The sequence below is a fragment of the Aptenodytes forsteri genome, unplaced genomic scaffold (assembly GCF_000699145.1).
Source record: "Aptenodytes forsteri isolate BGI_AS27 unplaced genomic scaffold, ASM69914v1 Scaffold65, whole genome shotgun sequence".
NCBI lineage: Eukaryota > Metazoa > Chordata > Aves > Sphenisciformes > Spheniscidae > Aptenodytes > Aptenodytes forsteri.
The window spans coordinates 7892105-7913500 of record NW_008795127.1 but is presented as its reverse complement, the minus strand read 5'-3'; the positions used below and the strand labels follow the sequence as shown (position 1 = coordinate 7913500).

General features: G+C 43.9%; 1 protein-coding gene across 1 annotated transcript in view; it reads left to right on the top strand.

The window, feature by feature from the left end:
- PDGFRA (platelet derived growth factor receptor alpha) overlaps positions 1 to 21396 on the top strand; it is a 32266-nt gene that overhangs the window by 927 nt on the left and 9943 nt on the right. The window contains exons 2-13 of the mRNA XM_009277414.2: positions 5185 to 5245; positions 6648 to 6962; positions 9992 to 10255; positions 10915 to 11045; positions 12423 to 12594; positions 12698 to 12887; positions 13410 to 13525; positions 14006 to 14132; positions 15127 to 15320; positions 15782 to 15876; positions 15987 to 16119; positions 20252 to 20356. Of these exons, the coding sequence (XP_009275689.1) occupies positions 5197 to 5245; positions 6648 to 6962; positions 9992 to 10255; positions 10915 to 11045; positions 12423 to 12594; positions 12698 to 12887; positions 13410 to 13525; positions 14006 to 14132; positions 15127 to 15320; positions 15782 to 15876; positions 15987 to 16119; positions 20252 to 20356 (1891 nt within the window). The 5' untranslated portion in view covers positions 5185 to 5196. The remainder of the gene's footprint in view (positions 1 to 5184; positions 5246 to 6647; positions 6963 to 9991; positions 10256 to 10914; positions 11046 to 12422; positions 12595 to 12697; positions 12888 to 13409; positions 13526 to 14005; positions 14133 to 15126; positions 15321 to 15781; positions 15877 to 15986; positions 16120 to 20251; positions 20357 to 21396) is intronic.

Sequence of the window (21396 nt, the reverse complement as noted above, 5' to 3'; positions counted from 1 at the left end):
GGCGGCCACCACCGTCTGCCCCCCCGCCGAGACTCCCGGCCCCTCTCCGGACCCCGCGCCCTCGGGGGCCGTGTCTCGCCCGACGGAGAGGGCTGGAGAAGAAGCCCCGGGGCGCAGCGCCAGCAGAATTAACCAGCCCCGGAGGGAAACACGGCTTCGCTCTGCCCCTCTCCGTCTCCCCTACCCCGCTTTTCTTTTTCCTGGCTACCTCGCATTAAAAAAAGAAAAAAAAATCGCTCCAGTTTGGCAAAGGCTTTCCTATTGTTTCCCAGACAAACAGCGAAGTGGCTGGGAGTTGCCATCTCTGCTAGGCTTGCTCGGTGTCCCGGGCAGCCTTTGATCCGCAGCGGCTCTAGCCGTCGGGCTCCGCTGAGGGGCCGCGGACCGAGGGGGAGCCGCGGCAGCGCCGCTTCCCCTCTTCCTGGGGGGTGCCGCTTGGGCTCCCCGCGGGCAGGCAGGGTCTGGCAAGCGCCTGCAGTCTGATGGGGGCTGGAGAGTGTGAATGTAACCCCCTCCCACCATCCACACCCCAGTCCCGGCTGGGTGTAGGCAGCCCGCTGTCTCCCCGACGGGGCGCACCGGGGGAAGGGGGGCGGCTTGTTACGCCCTCGGCATCTCCCAGGGCCGATGCAGAGCCCAGCTGTGGTCCCAGATCGGCTGCCTTAACTCCGTGTCCCTGGATGGGGCGAGAGATGGGATCAAAGCAAGGAGACAGGCATCAAAGGTTCCTCTGTCATCGGCTGATCAAAATCTGAACTGTGGAGATCTGACTTTTAACTTTGGGTCTAGAAACACTAGGGAAAGATCTCCCAGCAAGGGACTTCGGTTTTAGCTTCTAGTTAACAAAGAGCATTTTAGAAAGGCCCTCAGCTAAACAGTGGTTTAGCCAACCTCAAAGCTTGGAAAAAAAAGTTTGAAGAAAAATGGGACCGCACAAAGCACTGGGATTTAGGAGTCTGCAAGCAAACCAGCTCTCCCAGCCTGCAGGCGCTCTCCCACTGCTTTAAAATGAGACCTCTTGTTCTGGTGCTCCTCTCCAGGCACCAAGAGGCAGGAGGTGTGCCAGTCTGCCTGCCATCGGACACTGGGGCCATCTTTGCTGTTATTTGCTTGTTGATGTATGGGAAATCTTCATGCGGCTGTGAGGGTAATATATAGGTATTAGGTTTCAAGAAAGCAGGAAGTAATAAATATTTTAATAAAATACCTCTCCGCAGTACTACAGTATTGAGCTAGGATTTGAGTACAATGTATATAGACAGAAAAAGTCTTGCATACCCCGGACCTTGCTGGTTATTTCCAGCTATACCAGTTGGTCTATGAATGAGGGTAAAATGTATAACCTTACACAATCCTTGCCTTGCTTGCATCCTTAGATCATCATGGCCACAATGGCACTACTTCTGCATGTGAACTCTGAAAATTTTAATAGAATACGTTTGCTTCCCTTGTTTTAAAGACCAGGGAATGACTTCTGAGAGGTTATTTTTCCTAGTGGTGGCAAGAATTGCTGTAATTTAAAAAAAGCAAGCAAGTAAGCAAACAATCCTTTCTCTCCCTCTTGCCTTGCTCTCCTGCTTGACTCATCTCTTTCAAGTCAATAAAGCTTTGCATGGGCACCCGAAAGAAAAGTTTGCAACAGCTAGGCTTCCTAGCTCCTGAGGTCAACAGAGATGGATTGGTTTTTCCATGCAATGCTTCTGAACACTTCAGTTGGGCTTTGAGGTGTTCTTTGATCTGATCCTGAGAACCTGTGAGATGTATTCCTTGGAAGTGCCAGTATTTTTGTCTGTTTCCTGAGACACTCCGGGAAATCCTCTTTGGACCGAGTGGGGAAGCTTAGACTTTGCAAATTTCCCCCCACCTTTAGCTCCTAGACTGGTAGAGTCTGTCCTTGAGGCTGAAGAATTGGGGCTGACTGGAAGGCTCCTTGGGTAGCAGCCATCACTGCGTGTCCTGCAGACCCTGAAGCGCACTGCAGGAGCCCAACACTGGGCTAGACTTGGTGTGTAGTTATTCCTGCATACAGGCTACTCTGGATGCAAATACTTTTAAAGGGATGTGGAACAAGCCTTATTTTAGGAGAACATTTATGCCAGTCTTTTTCATTGAAGAAATTTTCTTGTGGTGTTTGAGCCTTTCCCCAGTGAAACCTTCAGACCCGCCTATTAGCACTGCAGGGCAGCTCTGCTCTTGCAGAGAATTGAGTTTGCAATTTGGGAATTGAGAACCAAGAAATGTTTCAGGAGATCCTGTCTGAACATTTACATTCAGCTAGTGACATACACCACAAGGAGGAAATATTCCCCTCTTTTCCTGGGCTGGCCTTAGCTCTTCCTGGAAAAGATCAGTCTTCCCAGAAGGACAGACTGCCACTCTGACAAAATCACCACTGAAATTATCCAGCCCCCTCATAACAAGGATAATCACATCATTACGTGCCAAGATTTGCAATCCAACTACTGTCGTATCCCTTACGTAAATACAGAGCAATAGGGACCAGCTTGGTTTTATTATTGTTTTTTTAAATCGGTGAACTCGCATGAAATTAAAGTATAAGAAATTTGAATTTTAAGTTGATCCAGGAGGCTCAGTTTAGATTCCATCAGCTACGTTGGAGACTAGCGCGTCCGTGTGCTCGACAAGAAATTTGGCTCATTAATGTGGATCAACATTGCCATCCTGTGGCCAAGAGGATGAACTGTAGTGACTGGGTAGCTGGCAGGAGACAAGTCTGTTAGTCTCCAGTCTTCTGGTAGATGGGCTACTTTTCTGTCTTGAAAGAGGTCTTTGTTTGATTTACAGCAGTATGAAAAATATATACCACTGGCTCTTCTTGGTCGACCACGGTGCTTTCTCTCTAGGTCATGTAGAGCAATTTTCTAAACACAGATTTCCATCACCTTTCTGGATATTGATTTTACTTTGTCTTCTACAGTGCAGTCAATGAAACCCCTCTTGGTAGGAAGCCAGCGCTTGGCAGTGTGTTTAGAAGATTGACTCCTTGCTGATAACAGTTCTTCAGATGTTCCTTTCTTGATTTTTTATCACTAAAGCACACAAGAGAGATACCAAAATTTCAGTTGGATCCTTTCAAAACCCAGTGGTTAAAGTAGATGCAATGACTGTTTTACCCTGGGCAATCAGCCTCCTCTGCAGAGAGTTTGCCAAACCCTTCATGGCACCATGTAGCTTTCACTATACACGCCCATGTTTCTATTTTAGCTAGCAACGTTCAAGGTATGCAAGGAATTAAGGTTGGCTCAAACTTACGTTGTATGTGTGCTGTCAATACGGGGCTCCAGCTTGCATCAATCTACTGGCTTCAGTGGGGTTATACCAATTTATGGTTTGATGGAGTGGCGTTAGGAACTGAACCTGGTGTATTTATTCAGGGCTGAGATTTGGGTGATTTAGGACAAAGAGGGCTGCTCTGTCATAAGGAAGGCAAAAAAGGCAAATAAGTGCATACAAAAAAATTAGGTGATCATAAATAAAGAAAAACATGATAAGCATACCTGCTGGGTGTTGTGGGAACGAGTAAAATCTCTTTTGCCCAGAAGTGTGAAATTGTACTTGCATTAAACCTTGACTCCAGCACTGATGTATGAGGATACATTGGAGATGGGACTCCAGCATGCTTAAGTCTGATGCACGACATAATTAAATTGAATTCAAAGAGATTTTGAGTACAGGTGATGGTGAATCCTTAGTACATTATTCTGTCTTTCACAGTGAGGAAGTGTTGCTTTGGGCCTTGATGAGATTAACGGGTCATTGAGGAAAGATCAAAGCTCTGGGTTGTGAAGGAATAGCCAGCTGGAAAACGCAAATTTAGTTAAGTCCTTGTGTTTTTAAACTGCAACAGTAGATTGAGACACTCAGCTCTTATTGATTTCTATATTGATTCTTATTGATTCTTATTGATTTCCTCCACTGCGGGAGGAAAGAGGGACTGGTTCAGAAACACCCCTTGGCATGTTGTAAGCATTTAACTCCCATACAGCACTGGCATGGTTGTAATAACTGGATGTACCTACGTGCTTTCCTATCTCAGCATCAGGAGCTGAGTAGCAGAGGGTGAACAGAAACTCTCCAGAACCTTTGAAAAGTAGTCCCTGACTTGGCACATCATCCTTTATTTTACTCCTTGGTCTGTGTTTCAGATTAGGGGCTCTTCCGTGCAGACATTTTTTAATCTATGTTGGCTTTGAGCCAAATCCAGTTACTATTAAAGCCACCAACAAAACGTCCATTAATTTCAGTGGGAGCAAGGGTTGTAGGAGCCACTCCTTCGGAAATTATCTAGCAGGCTGCTTGAGGGTTTTAAGTAGAAATGTCATTAGATGGCACAAAAATTACATAGATGCTTATTGCCACTGCTGCCTCTTTTAAGACTGATGCCTTAAGATTATGTGTTTGAAAGCTAAAATTATTGCATGTGATCTGTGACTCTCCACACTGTTGGGGAGAAGAGATGCTCTGCGAATGGCAGTGCTGGCCTACAGTGTGTCATGGATTTATTCCATTAGAAAATTTCAGCATATGTTTTAAATAGCATGTCTCTCGATCAAGGGAATTCTTGCTAAATAAGCAATAAACACTATTGTGTTGCATTGTGTTCAGTAAGCTATATATATACATATGTACAATGGCAAAACAAAAATAACACTCAGGATTGTACTATTTGTAATAAAAGTAGCTTTTAAATATGCTTTTTCTCCCATAAAAGCTACTTGCAGCTAAAAGGCCAGAACTTAATGCATAAAGCCGTTGCATCCTCACCGATGTTGTGAGGGTACTGCCTCTGTGCAGGGGTGTTTCTGTGGGCTCAGTCCCGGAGGCTGCAGTGGGCATCAGGGCTGCTTGCAGGCTGTTTGAGAGAGCGATGCGCCAGGACTTGGCTCCTTACGCTGCCAGTGGAGAGAAGGGGTTATGGTGCCTTAGCTGCACTCCCCGTGCCGGTGACGTGCCTGCGGCCCCATGTACCTTGTGGGACGCGGTTGCATGCACCTCAACGGGCTGCGGGTGCGAGCTGAGGTCCCCGGGCCGTTTGTCTCCGTGGCACCATGCAGAGTGCCGGGAAGCTGAACTAAGGCACTGCAGGAGAGGGGTCCTGCAAACTCTCATTCCTGTTGTCAGTCCATTAACTGTCTCCCTCTTGCCTTCTCCTTTCTGTTTCAGTTGTTGGTAGCTATGGGTACTTCCCCATGGATGTTCCTGATCCTGGGATGTTTTCTCACAGGTAATGTTCCTCAGTCCTCTAAGCCTCTCTAACCCTACTCCTTTGTAAACCCTTATTTAAGCTTGCTTTCATTGTGCCCACGATAACAAATGCCAAATGGTTGCCAGCTGGCTACAGGCTCGATTTTTCTGGCCGTCCCTTTGGTAGGCTAAGAAAAAGAACTGCCGAGAAGACGGTACTTTTGCTAGCCTGTGCCGGCCACTTTGGCACCCCTACAGCTGCTATAACCTCCTGCCTGGCTTGTCTGCCTGCGCAGGGAAAGTGAGCCTGCCTACCTACAGCTGTCTCCCGCAGCGTGGTGCAGGCAAGGCTGCTTGTGTGGGCTCCCTGCATCCTCCCACGCTGCACCACCGAACCACACTCGCTGGGGCTGCCTGCCGAGCCTCCCAACATCTGCCAAGTGAATGGTGCCGGGAGGGAAGGGCAGGGTTTGCCACAGGATGCCAAATATAGAAAGGGCTTGTAGACTGAGATAACACGTGCAGGAGCGAGAAACTGGTTTCAAAGACAGTCTGGATTCCTGCTGCCGGTTTATTGCACAGAGCCCACTTTCACGCCAAGGGCCTAAATGCCTGTTTATCGCGGACTACCCTATCTGCTTTGTACAGGTCATTTGATAGCATGAAACAGCAAATCTGTTTCCCTGGTGAATTCCCTGTTCTTTTCTGTGGGGCATAGGGTGTGGATCCTCTAATTTTCCTTCTGGGAGTTGGACCTGCACCAGCCCACCTACAAATTACTTAGGCTTGCAAATCTGAGCCTCTAACTGTATATTGCATCTGAAAACCAGTGCCACCTACAACATCTAGTTCAGTGAATTACAGTTTTATTTGGCTATAAACCTTCTGTACATTTTGGCTAGAGGTAGGCCTGGTGCACAAATTTTGGATCTAAGCCCCTGCTCCGGCCCTTTGCAGAAATAGAAGCCAGACGTAAAATGCAGGTGTTGGTCTTGGGAAGGGGTTTCTAACTTTCAGTTGCGAACTTACTTGAACGCTGATGGAACTGCTGGTTTCCTGACCATTGCTGTAAGGACTGTTAAGATGCCCGTGACCCAGCAGTCAGGGTGTGGGGTTCACTGGTCTGCAGCAGAGCCATGCCCACATTTGGGGCTGGGAAGCTGAGGTGTGGATTGGGAGCCATCTCTAACTTCATCTCTGTCTTTCACCTCTTGATTTGACAAGCAGAAGTCAGCAAGCAAACATTTAGCATTTCAAAGGGAAACTGTTTGCCATCCATTGGGCAAAGCTCTGGCTTTTAACAAGGGCAAATTTCTTGGGACATCAGCACCTCTGAAATGGTCAGAAAAACAGCTGCTCTGGATCCACTCTGCTTTCTTTCCCATCCCTGTGCTGAGGCTATTCTGTGTGTTCATGTGCTATTTATTCATGTCTTTTTGCAGGACCATTCCTAACATTTTGCCAGCTTCCTCTGCCGACTATTGTTCCCAATAGGAATGAAATGGTGGTACAGCTGAATTCCAATTTCACACTCAAATGCTCTGGAGACAGCGAAGTGAGCTGGCAGTACCCAGTGACCGAGGGAAGCCACAGGATAGACATTAGACATGAAGAAAACAACAGTGGCCTCTTCGTGACGGTGCTCGAAGTAGGAAATGCCTCAGCTGCTCATACGGGCTTGTATGTTTGCTATTATAACCACACTCAAGTGGAGGATGGGGAAGTGGAAGGGAAGGACATCTACATCTATGTGCCTGGTAAGTGGGGCTTGCCACAGCCGTACTCGGAGGTTTGGATGGGAGGGCTGAACCGTGGATGCTCAGAAGAAGCATACTGCTGGTGGCAATTTGCTGTCAGAGAAAGATAAGTGACCCCAGGGCCATTTCCTAATGTGCAAATCAAGACCAGCCCTTGTGAGTCTAAGGGTATGTTCCTCTTTCTTTCTATTGTTTTTCACTTTTTTTGTGAGAGTTTTAGTTCTCAAGAAGAAGGATGAATTCACAGCTTCAGAGCTGAGGTCTTCTGGCCACCAGGGGCTGGGTAGTAGACCTTGGTAGCTAGGGTAAGCCTCAGCTCAGCTGCGAGAGGATGTCCAGCCTTCAGGTTTCCCTGGCCCTGGGTGGGGATTAACACCAATATTGGTCTTTTCAGGGGTGACCTGGGTGGATGTTTTGGGATGTGTACTGACCAAACTAGTGCCATGGCTGGCACTAAAGCAATTGCCAGATGAGGAAGGCCATATCTCGTTCTTAACGCAAATTAGGTTTGAACTGAGAACTGGAAAAAGCTCATGTGTGCACAGGGCCTGGGAAGCGTAAAGCAACGGCGATGTCTTGGTGGGGGTGGCTGTCACAAGGGAGGGTGAAACGAGAAGTGTTACTGCTGGCCAGTCTGACGCAAGATTAAAAATGTGGTGCTGCCATGCAGTGCCCTGTAATTTTCAAAGCAAACACAGCCTTCCCAGGCTCTGCGCCGCCTTTCTCTTTAGTGGTGGAAAACCTGTTGGACCCAGAAGAAATGGCATCCCTTCTTTTCGGAAGTACCTATCCCCAGCTTTGCCCTCCCACCCCCTTGTTCCGACTGGAAATGTGTTTAAAGGCTTTTCACACTGCCCATGGGATGAAGATCTTTATTGTCATAGCTGAGAGAGGCAGCAGAGGCCAAGCAACAACTGACGGCCTTTGTAAAGCCCTGTCTGGATGTTTCCTCGGCGTTGGCTGGGGTTCAGGGGATGAGCGGCACAACTGCAGGGCCAGGAAAGATCAAGCCAGTAGATTTGCAGTAAATATTTTGAAGAGGAAACGAAAGAGAGAAGAGATTGCAAATCATCCTGCAAAACTGCAGTAAGTTGTGAAGGAGGTGATGTCTGAAACTGCAGGGAAGACTGTGGAAGGGGAAAAAGTCAGGAAGCACTAACGGGACTTGTTTTAAAGGCAATTTTGCAGTGGCATTAAGTTTTTACAGTTCACAATGTGTGATTTGAGGACAGTGATTCTTGCAAGACTTTTCCTCTATTTCCCACAACAAATGTAAAGCTTTTGCATTCATTCTTGAAGCAAGAAGATGCTTCAACAGAGGCTGCAGGCTTTGGCACATGTATCTCGATTTCCAAATAGCTCTAACCAAATCACCAGAAGATTTTGTTGGTGTTAAGCAGTCTTGTAACTCACTCAGTGAAGGAATAGAAAGGCAAGAAACGGAAGATTTCTTCAAGACGGCTTTTTGGTTTGGTTTTTAAATGCCTCTAGACATCAGCCTACCAGATTTGCAGGGCAGAGACATCTTGTAATTTTTTCCACTCGCTAACCATCAAGATGTCATAAATGCAGAAACATATCCTTTTCTCCAAATTATAGAGAATGTTTCTGTTTCCACTCTAAACTTTGTCTTTACAATTGTTTTTCCTGCAATGAATTAGGAGGGCAATGGGTGGCAGCAACCCACTTTAGCCAAGGAAGATTATGTTGAGACTTCACACAATATCCTATTTTCACTAACAGCACACAGAAAACCAAACTAGGTGAATCCTTTTTCTGTTTTAAATTACAGTGGGAAAATGAATACATGGAGTTGGCAGTGCGTTTGGGACGGAGCGCTGTGTTTGGAATATTGCTACAAAGAGCCTGCCAGTGCAGCAGAAAGTCTATTGTTGGAGGGATTTGGATTGCTATTTATTAAATTTTATTATAAAGGTTCACACAGAAGCTTCAGGCTAGCAGGATTTATTTGTTTATTCCGAATGGCCAAACGGAGATCATTTGAGGGCTGTGTTTTTTAAGTTGGATATGTTATGCAATTATGTGTTAAACTCAGACTTTGGATTGGCCGGATAGGAAAGCTGGCATGTATTTTGTTGACTTTAAAAGAAATAAAACTACCAGGTGTTTGTCTGCTTTTTTTCTGGTTGAATACCATATTTTGAAAATCACATGCTGTGACCATAATTAACTATGTCTCATAACTGTAATGTTGGACATGTTAGAAAGGCATGAAGATAAGTACCTTGTACTATTTTTGATGAAATGTGGCTTTAATGGTGTTAAACATAAACAACATGAAGCTAATTTCTACTTTTGACATTGAAAGTGTTTGGATTTTTTCTTCTTTTTATGTTTTTTTCCTGCTTAAATATTGGTTAGGGGACAGCTGCTATTACCAAAGGAAAAAAAATCTAACTGAAGAAGATGAGTGATTTGTGCCAATAAAAGGCAGGATCTTTAATAAATTTTTATGTGCAGTGAATGTTGCACCTAAGTGCAAAATCTTGTGTCATAAAAATAGGATGTTTAAGTCCAAATTCTCCCCTAAGATATTTGCTGTACATACATCTTGATAGAGTTGCCTATGATAAAGTGAATTTGTCTTTACTTTAGTCCCCAGCAATTGCATGAATGTTTTCACACCCACTAGTGATTTTCTTGCTTTTTGTCACTTAATAACCTTTTGCCCTCACTGTAGGAGTATCTCAGAACCAGGTCTAAGGGGAATAATAATGCTTAGTGGTTTTTTTGGGGGGAATCTTTTGTATTTTTCATTCTGCATCCTGAATTGTCACAAAGGAGCCCAGGCCCTTTCCTGTTCACTGCTTAGGTCAAATGCCTCGCTACATGTCACATCAAATAGCAAAAATGAGATACTGCATGCAATTACCATGCCCTACCTCTGAAAAAGTGGAGTAATGAACTGTACTAGCTTATATGATCTGTAAGCGGTCATTGATATCTAGTTCTTGTATGTGGACTTACTACAAACAAGATAGTGTTTGATTACCTCTTGTTTTTTACAGACCCAGACATGCCTTTTGTTCCTTCTATACCAGAAGACCAGTTCATCCTAGTCGAAGAAGGTGATCCCACCGTTATCCCTTGTCGGACAAGTGACCCAAAAGCTCAAGTAACTTTAATTAACAGTTTGGACAAGGCTGTCTATGCTTTCTATGACAGCAAACAAGGCTTCATAGGGAATTTCCCTGCGGGCTCATATACATGCAAAACAATGGTTAAAGGCGTGGAGTTCAAGTCTGATGAGTTCCTCATCTATATTTTAAGAGGTATTTATTTTTGTTCATTTAAAAAAAAAGTAGTAATAATGTTCAGCCCAGTTCTTTCCTCACACTGTAAGAGCCATGTTAGCACCAGCATCACAGGGTTATATCAGATACTTCCCTGATGATGAGCTCCTTGCTCCTGTGGCAGTATTGCTAGTTATTTAGTTGCTAGTTTAATTAGTGGTTATGTACAATTATGATGATAATAAAGGGTCCTTATCTCCTCTCCCAAATGGTTACAAGAAAAGTCTTCTGTAATCCATGTATTTTCATCCTGTTTGCTGAAATGTAACTTAAAACACTGGTGTTTCCCAGTGGCTTCAAATCATAGGACCTCGGGTAGTCTGAAAAACAGCATGATTCAAATATTTTGAAAACCAGGGTTTTATTGGCCAGCAACGGATTCTCACAGACAGTCACTGATTAGCAAAATGGGAAATTACTTTTATACTGGATGCCTTTTCACAGGGGCGCTTGAGATAGGAACTTCTAATTGACATTTTAAGCATAGATCATTCTTTGTGGGATTGAACTCAATGCCTGTACCCTTCATGCTTTAAATACAGAAAGTTTATATCAGTATAAATCAGTAGTACTTTCATGGAAAGTACTGCATACAGTTTTAAACTAAATCTGCTCTCTCTCTCTCTTTTTTCTCTTAGCTACTTCACAGCTGCCAGTTGAAATTGAAGCTCTTAAAACTGTCTACAAAACAGGCGAGACCATCGTAGTAACTTGTGTGGTCTTTGACAATGAGGTGGTTAATTTACAGTGGAATTATCCTGGGAAAGTGGTAAATATCTCTTTTTTTTTTTTTTTTTTTGTTTGAATGTTTGTAGTTACTTATTGGGGAAGAAGGTGGGGTTGTAAAATAGTCTTCTCTGAATGAGGACAGCTGAGGAGAGAAAACAAAGTAATTTCTTTTACTTTTAGGTTACCACAAAAGAAAGTCAGTCCCAAAAGTTAGAGTTTGCTGTTAGTAAGTATGCAAAGCATGAGAGGAAGGTGAGGTGTGACTAGGAGTCCATCCTCTGAGGGAGGAATGCTGTCTCTCAGGTCTTGTGCTGGTTCAAAAAAAGAAATGTTGTGGAAATAGAGAGATCTAGGAATGTGTCCGACATCTGCATAGAGCTCTGCTGCTGGAGGTCTGAACCTCTAAAATGTCTCTCTTAAACCCTGGATTCTTGGGCATAATAGAGGACAATGAAGAATCAAGTTCATAGACTTAATTGTTCCTCACTATGCAGATGTTAATTAAAATGACTCTTACAGTCAGTGTAATTACTCATTAATGAGAACCACCTAGTAAGAAAACCTTAAAACTTTTGGAGAACCTCAGAAATTTTCAAACTGGCTTAACGTCCTTCTGCAGTGGAAATTTTTATTCAGTGAAACTTGATTAGAGCCAGTCCCATTCAATGGAGAATTTCAGAGTATCCCATGTAAAAAGTCTGGTCACTGAAGGGATGGAGTAGTTGAAATAACTGTCTAATTGTGACCCCCAATCTCAGCTTTTATTTAAGTAAGTTAAAAGCCCAAGAGGAAAAATTATTTGAGAAGATTTTGTTCTATTTTCCACATTACACAGTATAATCTTTGCTATATGCCACCTTTCAAAACTATCCGCAGCATATTTTTTGTTCCAGCCTCTCATGATAACACGGTCTGCCATTCTCACCACCCTTTTACTCGCAGCAGTCTTCTCCTTGCCAATAAATTATTCTTGTTTTGACAGCAAGCAGAACATAGCATCTAGCAACTGCTTACTTTTTGTCTGGTGGAGGAGATAAAGATTCACCCTATTTCATGGGATCTGAACAAATAAAATTAAAAATAAAACCCCACAGCTTTTATGTCTGAGAAGAAGGTAGTGTGTAAGCAGTAAAACACTCTTTTGGGCTGCTCACCCAAATTTTGAATGGTATTTTGTTTAGAGTGAACAAAATATGAACTCCCAACTGCCTCACCCTTCTGTGCCTGCCCCCCAAAAGGTGTATTTTTATAGACACATCTTTTGTGCCTGTGGCTGAAAAATACATCCCTGACTGAGTAAACAAGTCTTCTGCCGGTTTAGACGGTTGCTGTCACTCCAGTGGCATCATAGATCCTCAATGGTGTGCTTTCAGCTCAGTTACTTAAGTAAGGTTTTTTTTCTTTCTCCAAACTACAGAAAGAAAAAGGTCTGATAAAACTTGATGATATCAAAGTCCCATCGCAGAAGCTGGTTTACACCTTGACCATTCCTGAGGCATCAGTGAAAGACACAGGGGATTATGAATGTACTGCTCGGCATGCAACCAAGGAGGTTAAGGAAAATAAGAAAGTAGTCATTACAGTTCATGGTATAGTCTGCTTTTAGTGTCCAAAAATTATTAACGTGTTGGAAAACACCATTCTTGAAAAATGCTGCACAGCATTGTTTACGCAAGGCTTTTTCATTTACAGACAAAGGGTTCGTTCACCTGGAGCCTCAGTTTAGCCCTCTGGAAGCTGTCAATCTACATGAAGTAAAAAATTTTGTCGTTGATGTGCAGGCATACCCAGCTCCAAAAATGTACTGGTTGAAGGATAACGTGACTCTGATTGAAAATCTTACCGAGATTGTTACTAGTTCAAACAGAGTCCAGGAAACAAGGTAAAAATATTCTTCTGATCCTTACTTTGCCATGTTGACTTGAGTTTCTCCCCCAGAAACCCAGGCACTGTTCCTGCTCTCTCTTTCCACCACAGTTTGTTACTTCTTCCTCAGTGGCATTTAAAAATAATTTCTTTGTTTTCTACTCTGAAGGGCGATGCCTAATCTGCCTCTTCTTATTCCCTTCATAACATCAACCTCTCCAAACCATAGAAATCTTGGTTTCTGAGCGCTAAGCCTCTTCAGTCCCTCCAACATGTCTCCACGCCAATAATTTCTAGCTGTTTCCAATAATATCAGAGGCTTTGTCAGATCCCTGTAAAATATAACTATGCCCACTTGTTTCTCAGTTGTATTTTGGTAGTTATTTGCTGTTTGAGTAATGATTTTAGTGTAAAGGCATGCTAGAAATGCCAAATGTTGCTACATTATAATCTTCACATACCCAATTACATATTGCACCAAAGTGATTTTTTTTTATGCCTGCCCTAAAAATACAAGCAAAAACTCTCATTTCTACAGGTTTCAGAGTATATTAAAATTGATCCGGGCCAAGGAAGAAGACAGTGGATACTATACTTTGGTTGCTGAAAATGAAGATGAGATTAAAAGATACACCTTCTCCTTGCTAATACAAGGTAAGGACCCCCAAAGCCTTGCCCACCAGAACTGAGGGCACAGAGCAAAGACTTGATCCACTTACACATCAGGTTCCCTGGAGTATTGAGATAAGAAAGGCATGAACTGGGGTGTCCGGAGGAGTGCGTGCCTGCCGCGTCCTTGGAGCTCTCGTACCCTGATCCTGGCTTTCACTTCAATTCTGGCCTTAAGCCAAAAAGAAACTTTATCCTCTCGCCTAAGTTATTCCAGCTGACAGTGGGGACGATAGCTCATTTAGTATGACATGAGGACGTGGCATAACCGCAGCACTTCCTTTTCATGGGTCTAGCCTAGGATCTGCTCTGTCCTACAGGAGTTAAGGACCTCCTGGATGAGTCGGGGTCTCTAGATGTTGCTAAGCTGTCGGCCAAACAATACCTGTCCTGGTTTATTTGAAATTTCAGGCTGCATTTGTAGACCCTGATGAGTATTTTAACAAACTCCTGTCTCCTTCCCAGTTCCAGCCCTGATCTTAGACCTTGTGGATGATCACCATGGCTCTGCAGGGGGGCAGACGGTGAGGTGCTTGGCGGAGGGGACCCCGCTTCCTGATGTGGAATGGCTGGTTTGCAGGGACATTAAAAAGTAAGAAAAGCGGGTGCTTTGTTATCTAAAATATGACTTGTTGCATCCTTGATTAGCTTAACATTATTAGTTACCATACCACATTTTCCACATCAAGGCCCAGTAAGCTATAGATAATTTTTTTCTTTTTAGAGGCATGTTGCTTATATTTCGAGAGAGGTTGTCAGTGCCCTTCCTATTGCATCCTGTAGGAGAAGACACAATGCATCGATTCAGGAGGTTTCTCTCATAAATGCTTTGTGTTCAATAAGTGAACTCAGCAGATTTCACAGTCCCAGTTTGAGTAAGGATCTCAAGGAGTAGCTGTCCCTCCAACCAGGGAGTTCTTGTCATTTCACAGATAGCTCCGTCTGCCTCATTAACACTCTTGCATGCTTCTAAATTTTCACTTGTAATTATTTCCTCCCTAATTATAATTTTCACCTTCAAAGTATTTTAGACATGTGGCGTAATTACTCCAATTTTCGCTAGTTCTAGACTGGCTCCTTCTGTGGCTGCTGGGAGGCAGGGTTTTCCCTGGGAGGTTATCCACCAGGGAGAGGGAGACCATGCATGGAAGAAGTCTAGGAGCCCTGGGCACCTCCCAGGTGTGTTCTGCTCTCATTGCGCTAAAATCTCTTCCTGCCTGGTGGGATGATTGTCCTCCTAGCCCTGCCCCAGGGAGCTTTGTACAGCACTAAGGATTCAGGGGGAAATAGAGATCCATCGAGTACTATAAGTCTATGGGATACGTAGTGGCACCAAGGTCTATCTATACCAGACCTGCTGGGCTGTATTGTCAGGCCCTCAAAGTGGCAGCAGTAACGAGGATCATAAGACAAACTATTCTGAGGGAAGAAAGATGCAGGCTTTTCACAGAGGTGGTCTTAAGCATTTCTGGTCTTTAAAATGATCGTTGTCAGAAGAAATAGGGAAAGGTGATTGCTGTTCTGTTCTCTCTTCTTTATCCATACCTACGCCAAACTCCTGTTTCCCCTGTTATTCTTCTCTGCAGGTGCAGCAATGACACCTCATGGACTCTTTTGACTAACAATATCTCTGATATACACATGGAAGCCCACCTGGATGAGAAAAACATGGTGGAAAGCCAGGTGACCTTCCAGAAGGTAGAGGAAACCCTGGCTGTGCGATGTGTGGCAAGGAATGACCTTGGTGCTGTTACTCGGGAACTGAAGCTTGTGGCTCCCAGTGAGTGTGCTTTGCTCTTCCGTGAAATTACAGCAGCCAGTTTGACCCCTCTCTAACACACCCCAGTTAAGTCTTAGTAGATAAAAATATGGATTGTTGCAGATAAAAATAAATGAAAATGGATTCTTTTCCCACCCTGGGACATCTGAGGATGAGGCATTCTACAGGTCTTTATGGTGCATCTGTTTTTCGCTTATTATGTGGTTCCATGATTCATTTTGTCATTTTATGGCCACTGGCTATGGGATGTTCTTCTAGACAATCTCTGCATTTGGTTTTGAAACAGGAAGGCAGTGCAGCTCTGGGCTTGGAAAGACTTTACGGTCACCAGCCCCAGGAACTACTCCTGCCACATCTGCAGGACACGGGAACTGCGATGGTAGGGGAGGTGGGTGTCTTATGTGTGTGTCACGTTCCTCGTGGCTGAGGAGGAAAATATGGTCTGTCTTTTTACTCCACAGCCTTGCGATCAGAACTAACGGTGGCTGCTGCAGTCTTAGTGCTGTTAGTGATTGTGATAATTTCACTGATTGTCCTGGTCATCATATGGAAACAGGTAATGTAGAAAAGTATTTCAGTTTGGATGCTGAGCCCTGCTGGGTTTTTGTCTGCTCTGAAGTCAGGCACAGGACTAATGATTGATTTTGCGTTCAACGCGCTTTGCAGAAGCCGAGGTATGAGATAAGATGGAGAGTCATTGAGTCTATCAGCCCTGATGGCCACGAATACATTTATGTGGACCCAATGCAACTGCCTTATGACTCCAGATGGGAGTTTCCTCGAGACGGGTTAGTGCTTGGTAAGTTTCCTCTAAGGGACTAATCCCATCCTTCTCTGGGGAGAAGGACAATTAAGGACAACCCTGAGGTCTCTGCTACCGGGATTTGTGATGTAACTCATGGCCATGAAGTCCAGAGCCTCTCTGTACCTGTCTGTTCTCCTCAGTTCTCCTACCACATCTTCTTCTTCCCCTACAGTGGTGTCAGCCTTGAGCTCCTTGTGTTAGTGTCTCCCACGCCTTTGTTCCAGCTCTCCTCCGCATGCCCCGCGTGCAGTGCCCACCTCCACATGGCTTAGGCAGCCTCTCCCAGCGTTAAATTTCCTTTTCAACACTCACTTCTGCTAAGGCACCCACAAGAAACACATTAACATACTTTACTTGCAAGGCATTTATACACTTAATGTGTAGAGGCCAAGGGAAATCTGCAAGTTGTTATGTAGCTTTATTATTTTTAAAAGTATTAATCCACAATGTGCATATATCAATGCTGAGTAACTGCGTAACTTATTTTTGTGGCTTTTGTCCTTCTTCCTTCCCCTTCTGGTTTCTTGCTTTGTTACCCGTGCATTGGAGTTCATATAGATTTCAGTTAGTAATTACTTCTTCAGGGCTGGCCCAATCTATCATTTATATCAATTGAAAATGTAATGATTATAGACAATTTTAATGTTCTATCCAGATAGTGCTTTAAATCCACAAGGCATTCCTTTCTTGGAGGTATCTGAGCACCAAGTTTTATACACAAAATACAGGAGAACGAGACTAAAGATGACTTTTGTTTGATATATTTTAAGAAACATACCCCCCCCAGTGTAGTTCTCCTTCCCCCATCACAGAGAAAGAATTGATGTTAATTCTTGAAAGAAGCAGCACAAAATTTCTGGTTCAGGAATGATATCCTTTAATTAAATTCATGTTGCTAATTGAAAACTAAAGGAGGGTGGATATTTAATGGAATTATTTTATTACAACCCAGACTTTAATTATATGCCTAAATAGGATTTGTCAGATCTGAGCTGTTAACAGACCACCACTGTGACTTTGTCTCCCTCTGACTCATGAGCACCAGCCTGCTTCAATGCCTTCCTGTTTACAAGTATATTCAGGGTAGTCAGTGCTTTAAAAACTAATGCTATGTCCTTTTAGCGATCTGGATTGCACAATCATTCTTCTTGACACGGTTAACATTTACCTGCTGGCAGTTTTGCCATATGAAATGCTTGCTGGTGGGGACCTCCTTTGTTTCTGGGGCTGATAATTCTAGTTTGTGTGGGTTTTCTCTTATTGAAGTGGGAGATGGCAGCAAAGCAATTACACTTTTAGCTCAGGGAGGCTCTGAAGCAGGATACAGACTCATTTTGGCTCATTCAGACGAGCATTTCCCATCCTAGCTGTGTAAGCCAGCTGGCATTTATTTGTTTTTCTAGCTAGTAGTGCCTGGAGTGCAGCGCTGGGTTAAATGCCAACTCTGAACGTTGGCTGGCTGGAGTTTCAATTGATAAATTTGGGTTACACTGCAAATTTCCCTTTGCTATCACCCCTCCACAATGTATGTAGTGCGCTGCTGTTTAAAGCGCTCAGCAGCCAGTGCAAGACTGGGAGATGTGTAACAGAATGAGAAATGCAATAGCGCAGTGAGCTGCTTGCATGCCACTGCCTTCTTCTGGCTCTGCTGAGAAGCGGCGAGGTCCCAGTGGGACCTGGACCTCCTCCTTCGGCTGAGATGGCCGAGGGCAGGGCCTTTCAAGGAGCAGGGTCTGAGTGCTGCCATTTCTCAGGGTCTTGGGGTGGCTGTCAAGATGCAGCAGAGTTGCTCCCATCACGCCACCCATTTGTCCTGGTGGCCTTAATAAAATGAAATACTGGTCTGAGACAGAATCAGACCCATTCCCATTTGCAAAAGGCAAGTTAAGATTCAAGTTACACAGCATTTAGGGATGTGGTACCTAATTTCTCATGAGTCTAGAAACTGGATGTAGATTATAAAGCTTGTCACTCATTTGGCTTCTGGTATAGACCAAGAGAGTAATGATTTAATTTGGGGTGGGCTGATCATCCCAGTTCAATTTTAGCCAAAGAAGCATCCAGTTGAGAAGGTTGTGTCTGGAACAAATTCACAGACTTCACCTTTGTATTTGTGTCCCCTCGAGCAGAAAAACAGCACCTCTCCGACAGGCTCAGCAGATAAGCTCTGTGGATGGGTACAGAGGCTGAAATAGCTCTCACCCCCAAGCGTTGTCCCTCCACTAGTTTGAGGAGCCTTGAGCTGCTGTGTCTGCACAGTTCCTCTGTGGTGGAGAAGCAGCGCTGCTCCTCCAGCGGGCAGTTCACAGCGGTGCCTTTATACTAAGAAATGTAAACACATGCTATAATTTTGGGCTCCACTGAAGGCCCCGACATCAAGAATGTGATGGCATTACAGATGCCTCCAGCTCTTAAGCAGTCAGCTCCCACCTGGCTCCAAATTTCAAGTGTAAAACACATGGGGCTTGGGCTATGTCTGCGGAGAGGGGTGAAAAGGGGAAACAACAGCGATTGCTCCCCACCACTCCGGAAGCGCTCTCACCGTCTCCACATGCACCGCTGCTCAGCAGAGGTGACGGAGAGGGAGATGTGCACCTCGTGCTCAGCTGACAATATGGTTTGGGGAGGAATTGGCTTGTGAAGACAAGAAGATCAAGGAGCATCAGCAAATGCCATCACATTCTGAAGGGCTGCATCCTGCCATGTGGCTCCCAGACCTTCAGTCTGAAAAGTTTCAGGGGCCAAATTTCAGACTCAGGTTGTTTGAATTAGTCTGAAATTTAGTGGGAAGCTTTCTCACATCCTGACTGGGAAGAATAACCTTTGGAGCACAGGAATCTTGAAAAGAAATCACATCGTTTTTGTGTGCATGACAAACTACGCTGTCATAGTCTTGGAGAAGTTCTTCAGTGGTAACTCAGCTAAGCATGCTTTAACCGTTTCTTGTGCTTCTTAATGATGTAGATATTGTTTGGCTGGAAGTTTTCTTTTAAAAGCATGTATACAATGAAAGTGGGGGCTGTAGCTAGAGGATAACAGAAACATGTGGCAGTGCATGCTGGATAACACCTTCAGAAGCGTAAAAGGCAGCAAGTTCAAACTGCAAACAACTGTCAAAGACAAAATGCCGTATGGGTAAATCTCCGTAGTAGAAGTCACTACTTATTCTTTCTGTGCTGGGAGTTAAAAAGTAACATAAAATAAAACAGGGAGCTTGTTAGGAATATGAAAATATCCTGGCATCTGGAGCTCATATACGGTTTGTTCACTGAGTAAGTATTGCCTTAATGAACTTGCTCTTCAGTATGGAAACTATGAAATATAGTATTTTGGAGTATGTTTGTGCAGTTCATATTTCTCTAAAATCTCACTCAATCTGTACGCAATTCTTCTGCACACTGTATCCATATCAGGAGACAGGATACAATCATCCAAAATTTTTGTCTAAATTGATTTGTGGGAAGAGTAAAGTGTGTATAAACATTAGCCTTTTCATTACAGCACTTGGAAATTTGCAATAAAATTTATTCAAGCATATGAAACACACTTGTACATTAAACTTCAGAGAAGTTTCCCCTCATATGTGATCAACATGTATTTCAGCTTTTTGCAGATCACTGATGGTCCTGCCTGTCTATTTCTAAATGTGCTGCTGATGTGCTTCAGTCTATCTTACTGCTAGATGTATCCAGCATTAATATAACAGCCCGAAACTACAGCTAAGGAGTCCAATTTAGATTTTTAAGTAAAGAACACAACTCTACTGTAGTCAGGTGCTGACTGAGGCAGAGAGGTCAACTTAAACGTAGGAGAATCAATGATTAGAAAGGATAAAGTGAAGGTGGCAGGGTAGGAGACGAATTTGCATGAGTTGAGCTCCCATGTGCAGATGTGCTTCTGATGTTTGCTTCCTTGTTTTTATTTAAGAATTGTACTTAATGACAGCATTTATTTAAAATATATTTGCCTTTTCTCCTTAACAACAACAGTAATAATAATAATACCAGTGGTCTGGCTAAGCGAGTGTCCTCTTTCCACACAAGAATCACAACCCACAGAGGAATGTGGGAAATGAGGCCAATTGCTGTTACTTTCTGAAATAAATAATGCTCTCCCTTGTGTTAAGGTCGAATCCTTGGTTCTGGTGCATTTGGAAAAGTAGTTGAAGGGACTGCATATGGATTGAGTCGCTCTCAACCGGTGATGAAAGTAGCTGTGAAAATGCTGAAACGTAAGTTGTCGCGGTTCCATTTCCCAAGCTAGGTAGTGCATGTTCCTATAGGGTTATTTAAGCATTGCTTGTGTATAAATAGTTTCTCCACATCTGAAGTTGAAAATGAACTGTGGAATGACTGAAATTTAAAATTACATCTTAGATTGCTTCATGGCGTTTTCAGTTTTTTTCAGGCAGTATCCAGGCTTCTGAAAACATCCAAATTTTGGTTTTAGCTGTATGGACCATAGCAGCCATGACAACTCAGCAAGTTCAGAAAAAGATACAATAACCATGTATGTGTGTGAACAAATTAAAGCAACACAACAGGGCAGAAACAGGCAGGTTTCATGTGAGAATCTTAAGTTCACTGAAGATTTCCCAGTTCATGAGAGCTGAGAATCTGATGCAGTGATTCTGGAGGGAATATGAAATGAAAATCAACCACACTGAAAAGAATACCAAGCATACGGAAATATTAGATGGTGAGATGTGGGTGAGAAAAGTAACACTAGAACTAATTCTGGGGTTTTCGCAAGTCTAGTGTTGTATTATGAGGATGATACGTTACAGGTCTTACATGTGTAGGATACTACAAATGGAGGTTGGGCAAGGTGTCGTCAAAAGGCTTGAGCAGTTTGACTGTCATTTTGTGGTCCCCAGGTCTTTGAATATCCAGCTTCCAATTAGCCTTGCTGTATGAAGCCAAGTAGCTCACTGGACAGCTCTACTTTATTTTATCTGCCTGTGCTCTAGGAGTCACTTCACCTATCAGGTGCCATCAAGAAGTGTTAATAGCTAGCTGTGGTCATTTCCCTGAGTGGCCTTTTTTTACCAACAATTGGGCTGCCCTACGGTGCATCTACACTGTCAAGCTAATTGCTCCCAGCATCACACTATGACTAGGTGCATCACACAGCATACATCTCAGGTTGTATCCAGGGAATACTCTGTGTTGGCTGCAAATGAGGTATTCTCTGCTGAGGTCCAGATGCTACGTACCGTGTGGATGGAGCTGGTTTGCATCACTTGCCCAGGAACCATGAGGAGCTTGCTTC